This window comes from Mauremys mutica, chromosome 3 (genome assembly GCF_020497125.1).
Source record: "Mauremys mutica isolate MM-2020 ecotype Southern chromosome 3, ASM2049712v1, whole genome shotgun sequence".
In the NCBI taxonomy this organism is placed as follows: Eukaryota; Metazoa; Chordata; order Testudines; family Geoemydidae; genus Mauremys; species Mauremys mutica.
In genome coordinates, this window is record NC_059074.1 from 38,258,074 (window position 1) to 38,270,349 (window position 12,276).

The window sequence follows — 12,276 nt, forward strand, 5'->3', positions numbered from 1 at the left end:
TTCTGTTCTCCCTCCTCTGAGGATAATTAGCATTTTGCCAAAGCATTCAGTTACAGGAGGTTGTATTCAAGTGAATATGAATGAGAATTTGTATTCAAGTGAATTCAATCCATTCCCTACAGCAGGCGTAGGCAACCTATGGCACGCGTGCCGAAGGCGGCACACGAGCTGATTTTCAGTGGCACTCACACTGCCCAAGTCTTGGCCACTGGTCCAGGGGCCTCTGCTTTTTAATTTAATTTTAAATTAAGCTTCTTAAACATTTAAAAAACCTTATTTACTTTACATACTACAATAGTTTAGTTATATATTATAGACTTATAGAAAGAGACCTAAAAACGTTAAAATGTATTACTGGCACACAGAACCTTAAATTTGAGTGAATAAATGAAGACTTGGCACACCACTTCTGAAAGGTTGCCGACCCCTGCTCTACAGTATATGACCCCACAGGGTCTTGTTTTAGTATTTGTTGGGCCTGCATTTTATATGGAAAGGGCACACAACTGTGAGGATATTTTATATTGCTTTTTTAAGTTCCTAGACATAATAAATACATTCCGTATACTGTTCTGCATGCAAACCATCCTGTCTCAGTAGAACTGTGCAGTACTGTGAGTTATGCTGCTTTTTCTTGGTAAATTTTGTTATCTAAACTATTAAAAAAAAGTTTCTCTGAGATTTATTAATGGATTTCTGTTGGGTTAATTTAAATGATTGACTTGGCGTATAAAATTGGTCTGAAATAAAGATAATCTATTACTGTTCTCAGAACAAGTTCACACTGCTATAAGAAAAAAAATATTTAAAATCTAAAACCAATTTAAAATGCTAATAAAATTGCCAGAGATGAAACATTCAGAATAACTGAACATTGTGCTTTGCTGCAGGATGGAGTTCAGGTAACAGAAAGCGGAAAGTTTCACGTTAGTCCGGAGGGATTTCTTACCATTCGTGATGTTGGAACAGCTGATGAAGGTCGATATGAATGTGTTGCCCGGAATACTATTGGATACTCCTCAGTTAGCATGGTGCTAAGTGTTAATGGTAAGGTTTATAAATTATAATGGGTAGCAAGATATGAGTTAGATCATACAATTTATACTGTTTAACCTTAAAGGCATAAAAATGCAGTTTCAACACCAAAGGCCAGCTTGTGAACTCCTTCCTCACCTAAGTGATTGTGTTGATTTTAGTGAGACTACTCAGGTGAATAATGGCTCCCCAATGTGAGTAAGAGATTCAAAATCTGGTCCTTGGGGAATAAGTCAGCCAAAATCTCTAATATTCAAGCATCTATGTGACTTCATGGCCTAGCATTCTTGGAGCATATTCATGACTGAAGTCCAAAAGAATGCTTTGGGCCACAGGAGGCCACACTAGCTTCCTCTTGAGATATTTTTTGGCTCTATCTGAACTTGCTAGTCCCATGCACAAACTGACTTTTGGGAATGACTTGACAATAAATCCACTGGCATTTTTAAAGGTAAAAAGGTTGCAGATCAGTTTTTAAATTAAGAGATGGGGGGAAAGCCGATTGCTGCAGAGGAACAAATGGATTGGACAGAGACTTCCCTTAGAGGAGAGTCTATTGATAGAGATTCTCTAGGTTTTAGTCAGGAGGAGAGGATGGAAGCGGATAAAGTATGGGCCAGATCAGAGAAGAAACATTCACATAAAAAAGAATCTGACACATCAGAAAAGGGCAGACAAATAAACAGGGACAAGATTTTAAAGCACTTGTACACAAATACTAGAAGTCTAAATAATAAGATGGGTGAACTAGAGTGCCTCGTTTTAAAGGAGGATATTGATATAATAGGCATCACAGAAACCCGGTGGAGTGAGGACAATCAATGGGACGCAATCATTCCGGGGTATACAATATATCAGAAGGATAGAACAGGTTGTGCTGGGGGGTGGGGAGTGACACTATATGTGAAAGAAAATGTAGAATCAAATGAAGTAAAAATCTTAAATGAATCTACATGTTCCATAGAATTTCTATGTATAGTAATTCCATGCTCTAGTAAGAATATAACAGTAGGGATCTATTATCGACCATCTGACCAGGACAGTGATAGTGACAAGGAAATGCTAAGGGAAATTAGGCGATCAAAATAGAGAACTCAATAATAGTGGGGGATTTCAATTATCCCCATATTGACTGGGTATATGTCACCTCAGGACGAAATGTAGAGACAAAATTTCTCGATACTTTAAATGACTGCTTCTTGGAGTAGCTGGTACAGGAACCCACAAGGGGAGAGGCAATTCTCGATTTAGTCCTGAGTGCAGCACAAGATCTGGTCCAAGAGGTAACTATAACAGGACCGCTTGGAAATAGTGACCATGATATAATACCATTTAACAATCATGTGGTGGGAAGAACACCTCAGCAGCCCAACACTGTTGCATTTAATTTCAGAAAGGGGAACTATGCAAAAATGAGGAGGTTAGTTAAACAGAAATTAAAAGGTACGTGACTAGAGTGAAATCCCTGCAAGCTGCCTGGACACTTTTCAAGCTAAGATACAGATGTGGGGACCCGCAAGAAAGACCCCCTAAGCTTATTTCTACTAGTTTAGGTTAAAAACTCCCCAAGGCACAAATTCTCCCTTGTACCTTGGATTAGGTAATGCTGCCACCACCAAGTGATTAGACAAAACTCAGGGAAAGGATCACTTGGAGTTCCTCCTTTCCCCTAATATTCCCCCAAGCCCTACACCCCCTTTCCTTGGGAGGCTTGAGAATAAACAAGATGAACACAAACCAACCTTGGGGTTTTTTAGACCACTAAAAAAACCCAATCAGATTTAAAAAACAAACAAACAAAAAAACCAGAACTTTATTAGGAAGAAAAAAGTTAAAAGAAGCACCTCTGTAAAATTAGAATGGAAGCTAATCTCACAGGGCAGTCAGATTCAAAACACAGAAGATTTCCCTCTGGGCAAAACTTTAAAGTTACAAAAAGAAAACCAGGAATACACCTCCCTCTCAGCACAGAGAAAATCACAAGCCAAAATAAAAGTAAGCTAACGCATTCCCTTGCTAGTACTTACTAATCCTAATGGAGTTGGATTGCTCGCTTTCTTAATCCGTCTCTGGCAAGCACACAGAACAGACAGACAAAGCCTCCCCTCCTCCCCCCCCCCCCCCGATTTGAAAGGGGAATCTTGTCCCTTTATTGGTCCTTTTGGTCAGGTGTCAGCTAAGTTACCTGAGCTTCTTAACTCTTTACAGGTAAAAGGATTTTGTGGCTCTGGCCAGGAGGGATTTTATAGTACTGTATACAGGAATGTTGTTACCCTTCCGTTTATATTTATGACAACACAATAATAGCGGCCCAACTTAAATGTATACCCCAAACTAAAAAACACAGTAAAAGAACTAAAAAAAGAGCCGCCATGGCTTAACCATGTAAAAGAAACTGAGAGATAAAAAGGCATCTTTTAAAAAGTGGAAGTCAAATCCTAGTGAGGTAAATAGAAAAGAGCATAAACACTGCCAAAGTAAGTGTAAAAATGTAATAAGAAAAGCCAAAAAGGAGTTTGAAGAACAGCTATCCAAAAACTCAAAAGGTAATAACAAAATGTTTTTTTAAGTACATCAGAAGCAGGAAGCCTGCTAAAAAAACAGTGGGGCCCCTGGACAATCCAGATAAAAGAGGAGCACTTAAAGACGATAGTCACTGCGGAGAAACTAAATTAATTCTTTGCTTCAGTCTTCACAGTTGAGAATGTTAGGGAGATTCCCAGATCTGAGGAATTGTCACAGATTGAAGTGTCATTAAAGGAGGTTTTGGAATTAATTGATAAACTTAACAGTAACAAGTCACTGGGACCAGATGGCATTCACCCAAGAGTTCTGAAAGAACTCAAATGTGAAATTGCGGAACTATTAACTATGGTTTGTAACCTGTCCTTTAAATCAGCTTCTGTACCCACTACAGACTGGTAAGTCTAACATCAGTACTGGGCAAATTAGTTGAAACAATACTAAAGAATAAAATTGTCAGACACATAGAAGAACATAAATTGTTGAGCAAAAGTCAACATGGTCTCTTTAAAGGGAAATCATATCTTACTAATCTATTAGAGTTCTTTGAAGGGTCAACAGACATGTGGACAAGGGGGATCCAGTGGACATAGTGTACTTAGATTTCCAGAAAGCCTTTGACAAGGTCTTTCACCAAAGGCTCTAATGTAAATTAAGTTGTCATGGGATAAGAGGGAAGATCCTTTCATGGATTGAGAACTGGTTAAAAGACAGGGAACAAAGGGTAGGAATGGTAAATGGTAAATTTTCAGAATGGAGAGGGGTAACTAGTGATGTTCCCCAAGGGTCAGTCCAAGGACCAATCCTATTCAACTTATTCATAAATGATCTGGAGAAAGGGGTAAATAGTGAGGTGGCAAAGTTTGCAGGCGATACTGAACTGCTCAGGATAGTTAAGACCAAAGCAGACTGTGAAGAACTTCAAAAAGATCTCACAAAGCTAAGTGATTGCACAACAAAATGGCAAATGAAATTTAATGTGGATAAATGTAAAGTAATGCATATTGGAAAAAATAACCCCAACTATACACACAATATGATGGGGGCTAATTTACTATAACTAATCAGGAAAGAGATCTTGCAGTCATTGTGGATAGTTCTCTGAAGATGTCCACGCAGTGTGCAGCAGCAGTCAAAAAAGCAAACAGGATTTTAGGGATCATTAAAAAGGGGATAGAGAATAAGACGGAGAATATCTTATTGCCCTATATAAATCCATGGTACGCCCACATCTCGAATACTGCATACAGATGTGGTCTCTTCATAGAATCTCAGGGTTGGAAGAGACCCCAGGAGGCCATCCAGTCCAACCCCCTGCCCAAAGCAGGACCAAACCCAACCAAATCATCCCAGCCAGGGCCTTGTCAAGCCCGACCCTAAAAACCTCCAAGGAAGGAGACTCCACCACCCCCCCAGGTAACCCACTCCAGTTCTTCACCACCTTGTGAAAAAGTTCTTCCCAACGTCCAACCCAAACCTCTCCCTCTGCAACTCGAGACCACTACTCCCTGTCCTGTCATCTTCTACCACTGAGAACATCTCTTCATCTCATAAAAGATATACTGGCATTAGAAAAGGTTCAGAGAAGGGCAACTAAAATGATTAGGGGGTTGGAACGGGTCCCATATGAGGAGAGATTAAAGAGGCTAGGACTTTTCAGCTTGGAAAAGAGGAGACTAAGGGGGGATATGATAGAGGTATATAAAATCATGAGTGGTGTGGAGAAAGTGAATAAGGAAAAGTTATTTACTTGTTCCCATAATATAAGAACTAGGGGCCACCAAATGAAATGAATGGACAGCAGGTTTAAAACAAATAAAAGGAAGTTCTTCTTCACACAGCGCACAGTCAACCTGTGGAACTTCTTGCCTGAGAAGGTTGTGAATGCTAGGACTCTGTAACAGGGTTTAAAAGAGAACTAGATAAATTCATGGAGGTTAAATCCATTAATGGCTATTAGCCAGGATGGGTAAGGAATGGTGTCCCTAGCCTCTCTGTTTGTCAGAGGGTGGAGATGGATGGCAGGAGAGAGATCACTTGATCATTACCTGTTCTTTTCATTCCCTCTGGGGCACCTGGCATTGGCCACTGTCGGTAGACAGGATACTGGGCTGGATTGACCTTTGGTCTGACCCAGTATGGCCATTCCTTTGTTGTTTTAATTGTTTTATAAGAAGCCAGTGTAAAAACAAATTAGTAAAAATATAAACAAAAATAATAGGCTGGCTGAGAGACTACCAAAATCATTTGTAACTCTTCCATGATCTTATATAGACTAATCCCAAAGCTCTTCTTACTGATTGTAACTGTTTTTTCATTGAAAATTTTACACAATACAGTACACATTTTTTCCTTTCATTAACTAATTTAAATCTAGGTAAGAATGGCACAATATCTGTGTAATATAAAATGAACACAAGCTACTACATATTTAAAAAATATATATATTTGGTTATTGTTTCTTGTCCTGAATTCTGTTTTGCTCTTGCTAACTTTATATAAATGTTTTACTGTGCTGATTGCCCTGGCCTCTGGCACATAAACATAAAAAAAATATGCAATGCATAAAATTATATTGCATGTAATAGACAATTCAAAGCTCCCTCCCCCCATGTACTGCTTCATCAGTGATCCATAGTCAAACACATTTCTGACCAAAAATAAGTGATGTGCTCCGATCTCTGAATGTCATGAACTTGAGCTCTGTCAGAATACCAGAGGACACAAATAGCAGAGTTGGGAGACCTTCACTGAAAAATCTTTATTTCCAGGGAATGAGGGATGCAAATCTAGTGACAGTGTACAAAGGTATCAGCTGATCTCAGCCTCCATGGTGATTCATAGAGAGAAAGTTCCTTAAGTTAGTCAGGTCTCAAATGAAACCTTGAATTGCACCATAACAAATCAGAAGCCAGTGCCATTCACATAGTGCAGATGTAATGTACTAAGTCTAACCAGGTCCAATAAGCAGTAGCCACAATGTTCTTCAGTGTTACTGAATAATATCATCAGACAAAACGCACTGAAGAAGTCCAACCTTGGGGTGATAAAGCCACGGTTAACTCTGGCATGAACAAGGAAGGATGGCTACATTTTACCTAACCATCTGAAGAAAACAAGGTATAAGCCACTTATATTACCTGAAAATCCAGTGAAATGTGGCCACGCTACACTGCACAATAATTTATGACTGGAATGTACTATATATACTTATATATGAACTATAATTTCAGAAAGGGGAACTATGCAAAAATGAGGAGGTTAGTTAATATATTTAACTGATACTTAATCTCAGTTCTTCTTCTTCTGTGTCCAGGGCCACCCAGGGGGGAGTGCAAAAGGGGCAATTTGCTCTGGGACCCTGTTTAAGATGGCCCCCAAACTGAGTGGTGTTGCGAGCTGGCACCAGGGGTCACAGTGCCACTCACTCAAATTTGGCCTGCCTACCCCTCCGTCATAATGGACAGAGGAGTGACTGGGCCAAACATGAGTGGAGCTGTGACTCTGTGCTCTAGGTTGCAATGCCCAGAGCAGGGAATTGTGCCTAGTATTGCGGAACAGAAGCTGCTGCTACAGGGTGAGTGTGGAGCTGGCTCACTGTACAACCCCAAACCTCTTTCTGGGGCCTCTGTCTGGGGCCTTTTTTTGGAAGGATATGGGGGGGCTCAATTTCAGATTCTGCCTGGGGCCTCTGTGTGGCCTATGTGACTTCCTATGTCACAACATCCACCCAGTCATAGCCAACAAAATTCTCTTCACCTCGATGTCGCACAGACTCAGACTGCAGCCTCAGACTATTTTCAAAGCATGATGCAAATCAAACTTTCTTACAAACTTCCCCTCATAAACAAAGCTTGAGGAGCAATCTGGTATCGTTTCTTGGTGGGAGGTAGGAGATTGGGAATGAGGCTAGGAGTAGAAGAGAATAGGATCCTTCATGATCAATTGGTAGCGAATATTTAAAACAAAATTAAAATAATGCAAAAATGTCTTTAGACATCCGACCATTGCTTCCATTGTTTAGATCTTGTCACGGGCTGCTCTACTCACTGCTGGTGCCGCCTCCTGGCGGTTCTGGGGATTAGCTCAGTCAGGCTGATGCCCCTTTCTGCAGTTACACCCCATCTGTTTCTCCTCTGCAGCTGTTCTCTCATGTTAGGAACCACAACCTTCTCTTTGAGAGTCAGCCCTCCAGCCTTCTGGGGGAGAGGGGGAGAGAGACTAGATGTGTATCAAAGTTCCTGCTCTACAGTAATCTCAGGCAGTCTTTCACTTCACTACCTCACAGTGCCTTTCCCACTGTGGCTGGCAGGGGAACCTGGGCACACCTGCTACTCTGGGTTCCAGCTCAGGGTCCCTCTACACAGGAGCCAAGGCCTATTCCCTGCATGTTACTGTCTTTCCCTGAGCCGCTTCCATACCTCCTGGCCCTCCCCACTTCTCTGGATTTGACAGTCTCTTCACTCCCTAGCTTCTGTTTGCCAGAAGCTGGGAATGAGTGAAGGGGAATGGATCACTTGATAATTACTTGTTCTGTTCATTCCCTCTGGGGCACCTGGCATTGGCCACTGTCGGAAGACAGGATACTGGGCTAGATGGACCTTTGGTTTGACCCAGTATGGCTGTTTTTATGTTATGTTCTCCCTCTCCCCAGGGAGTAACTTTAGGCAACTTGTCTCTGCAGCCTCTCAGACACAACTCCTTTCTCGCAGGGAGTAACTGCAACCTTCTCCCTGCCAGTCTTTCCGCTTCCAATTTCCTGTCTTTTATAGAAACCCCACCTGTCCCTCACAAGTGAAATTCTGTCTATTTAGCTGCCTTCAGATTAAAGCTCCACTGTTTGCAGCCTAGTTAGCTGATTGGGCCCACCTGGTCTAATTCAGCTCTGGCAGGGCTGGTGTGGGGAGCTGCACATCCCATCACAGATCCCCAAAATTATTTTTCCAAGCATGTTTATCGCTACTCAGAAAGACCACTCTACTAGAGCTGTAATAGAGCCAGACACTGAGCTTCCAGTTATGCAAAGGTAGTGAAACCTTGCTCTGAAGAGTGCGCTGGGAGTTTTAAAAAGCACATTGGACAAAAATATTACAGTCAAGTAAAACTTTCATGTCAAACTAACAAGAGCAAGGATGTTCAGAGTTAAAGTTGGTTTTGTATAGTCACCCATCCCATTATGGCGTATTCGCTGTGTTCTCACATTAAAAGTAACAGTGCTATTACTCTATTCATAAAATACTTTTCACTTGTATAGCATCTTCATTTGAAGATCTCAAAGCCTTTACAAACATTAAGCCTCATAACAACTGTATGAGGTAGGTAATGATCAAAGAGATCAGGCACCTACTGAAAACCTGCCTCTTTTCCCCCCTTTTCTCTCAGTGTCACTTTACCAACCTTTCTGGGGAATCTTTCGGTATTGCCACTGGATCTGGTGGCCTCCGACACAGGGTAGGAGAGAGGCACTAAGGTGTAGATTGTATGAACCCAGCTGCACTTCAATAGCAGCAGTTGCTGACCAAACATTTCATAAAAAGGCAGTTTAATGGACTCATGAGATCTTGCATTGCTAGCATTATGAAGATTTGTATGTGGTCTTTGAGCTTGTGATCTTTGGCCTACTTTTCTGAGGCTAGATAATGCTGAAAATAAAACAAAGATTTAAAGCCCCCAAAATTGGTGTGTCTTGTTTCCTAGAGAGAGCCCAAGATGATAACCATGAATGATTCCCCAAAGCTACTTGGGAATCTCTAAGTAGCTTTTCAGGAAAAGCCCCCTTTATGGGGGGAGGGATAGCTCAGTGGTTTGAGCATTGAGCATTGGCCTGCTAAACCCAGGGTTGTGAGTTCAATCCTTGAGGGGGCTGCTTTTTTTTTTTTTTTTTTTTTGGGGGGGGGGGGGGGGGGAAGCTCAGTGGTTTGAGCATTGGCCTGCTAAACCCAGGGTTGTGAGTTCAATCCTTGAGGAGGCTACTTAGGGATCAGGGGCAAAAATTGGTCCTGCTAGTGAAGGCAGGGGGCTGGACTCGATGATCTTTCAAGGTCCCTTCCAGTTCTAGGAGATTGGTATATCTCCAATTATTACCTATTACCTTATTACCTTTTATTATTACCTCTGAAATTATGTAATACAGCAATACGTGTTCTAAAATTAAAAATGAAGCCTATAAATATGTGGCTTTTGACTGTAGTGTTTCATGTTATCCACTTAAACACATATGCTTGGGGCCCAATCCAATATCCATTGAAATCAATGGTAATGTTTCCATAGACTTTAGTGGATGCTGGATAGGCTTTTGGTCGCAAACACTTTTAAGCTGCAGAAGCTGAGCTAGAATATTGACTTCACTTTTTTTGCTTTGGTCATGTTTGTATAACAATTGTAAGACTATTTAACAGCTACTTAAATAGTTTTGTTTTTCACACACTGCTTTGTTTTTACAGTAGCTTCATTTTAACTGAACATTTATTTGTAACTGGCATTTCAGAACAAAACAAAATTTAATTCTGCAGGGATGTAAATGTGTTTCAATAGAATTCCCAAATGATTAGTAATTTTAAATTTGGAGGAAGTAAAACTTAAGGAAATGTGGTTTTCTTTGTAAAACTGAAATGATGTAGTGTCTAGACATTGCTTTTATGAGTAACTTTTTTGTGTTCAGTAATTTTTGCAGTAATATGCAGCTTTGTGTTTTTCTAGTTCCTGATGTCAGTCGAAATGGAGATCCATTTGTAGCAACATCAATTGTTGAAGCAATTGCAACAGTTGACAGAGCTATAAATTCAACACGTACACATTTGTTTGACAGGTATCATATCATTTGGGGGCTTTTTATGGGCAAGTCAAAATTAATTTTGGGTATGCTGAAAGAAATGCTACAATCAGTAAACCTATTTGACTACAATACTATTACACATCTGAAAGATGAGACAATATAATGATTTAAAATATCAAACTTTAACATCTGGTAGTTTCTGGAGTTCTAGCAATTTAGCAAGAAGGCCATATTTTTAAATGAAAACTGCACTAAGTGCCCCAACAAACAAATTTAGCTAATAGGTTATTTCAGTTATTTTGGGGGAACCAACTCGTTTAAAAAGCTTGGTTTTATTCAAAAGCCTACTGGTATTTTAATGTTGGATCTAATGCATTTTAATACAAATTTAATCTATTTGCATGTTTAAATATGTTTTTCAGTCCTCTTGTATTAAATGTAGATATTTATTTTTATTGATTTTTGCCTTCCATTTTGGGATGAGTAACAAAGGTATAGTCAATCACGTCTAGTGATATCTTAAGTTTCTGAAACTTTTTAAACCATTTGTAGTCTTACAGTACTTGTGTACACACTTACTATTTTTTCAATTATCTGTTAGTCGTCCTCGTTCTCCAAATGATTTGCTAGCCTTGTTTCGATACCCAAGAGATCCTTACACTGTCGAGCAAGCAAGAGCTGGAGAAATATTTGAAAGAACATTACAGCTAATTCAAGATCATGTACAAGATGGTTTAATGGTTGACCTAAATGGAACAAGTCAGTACCTTTACTTTACTTTCTGTGTTTTCTAGTGTATAAGCCATTTCAATTCATTATGCTTCAAGGAGTATTAATTTTAAAAGCTCTGTGCCCCATTGTGCAGCTGTTACTCTTGTTGAAGTCATTACGGCTTCTTGAGTGTGCAAGAGCTCACCAACATGAATAAAGATTGCTCACTTGGGTCCTTGATTCACACATTGCTATATTTTGATGTACCTTGTTTGTCTGAGATGTGCTGGTACGTTATTTTAATTCTTCACTATTTGACATACTAAGGAAAAAATTGATGCAGTCAAATTCTTCCCTAAGATAAAACTAACACACCTCAAGTACATGGGGTTGGATGGGTGTTAACAAAGGGGTGAATTTGGCTAATAGTTTCTTAGCAAGATTTAGAATTTTTCAGTATTTGTCAGTATGTTAAGACAGTATTTGTATTGGTTATTGCATCAAAAGAAAACATGGTAATCCCTGTTTAGCTTATCACAGAGGGTATATAATATAACAGCAAAGATATGTGCACTGTTTGTGATCACTTTACAGACAAGTGTTCCTACATTTTCTGTACCAGTTTTCCTGAAGTAATTGTTACTTGTTCTTAAAGCAGAGTACAGTGTCAAACTAAGCTACAACAGTTTCCTGGTAGTCTGTTCTCAAATTTAATTTGCTATTAAGAAATATGTATTTTGTTGTTTTTTTTATAAATAGTAAGAAAAAAGTAATTCAGAATTATAATGCCCAGCCTGAAAATTTAGAGCTAAACACACTTGCAAAGAGAACTGTAGGCTAATTGTTCTGCCGTGCCTATAAGTTCTTGCTTTTGGCAGTTGATATACAATATGTCAGTGCGTGAGACTTATGACTAAAGCGTTTGGAAATGATGGAGTTTTAGGAGAGATTCTGAGACGTGGCATGTAGCCAAATGTTACAGCTAGACTGGAATCTGAGGAAATATTTTTACTTATAAATGCTACTTTTATAATTAAGAATTTCACTGTAACTTTCTAAAATTTTAACTGTGACCCTGAATTAGGCCAGTATGTACAAGGCCAAAGACTGTAAGCTTTGTAGAATTAGAGCACTATAAGATTTGTTAGTAAAAATGGACAATTACTCATAAAGCTGAGCAAACAATTTGCAAGGAATAATTTGTCACACAAATTTGACTTCTTTGAGTACAG

At 39.6% G+C, this 12,276-nt stretch overlaps 1 protein-coding gene across 1 annotated transcript in view; it reads left to right on the top strand.

Moving 5' to 3' along the window:
• PXDN (peroxidasin) overlaps positions 1-12,276 on the top strand; it is a 139,255-nt gene that overhangs the window by 86,637 nt on the left and 40,342 nt on the right. The window contains exons 14-16 of the mRNA XM_045011683.1: positions 891-1,047; positions 10,258-10,366; positions 10,935-11,092. Coding sequence (XP_044867618.1) covers positions 891-1,047; positions 10,258-10,366; positions 10,935-11,092 — 424 coding nt within the window. The remainder of the gene's footprint in view (positions 1-890; positions 1,048-10,257; positions 10,367-10,934; positions 11,093-12,276) is intronic.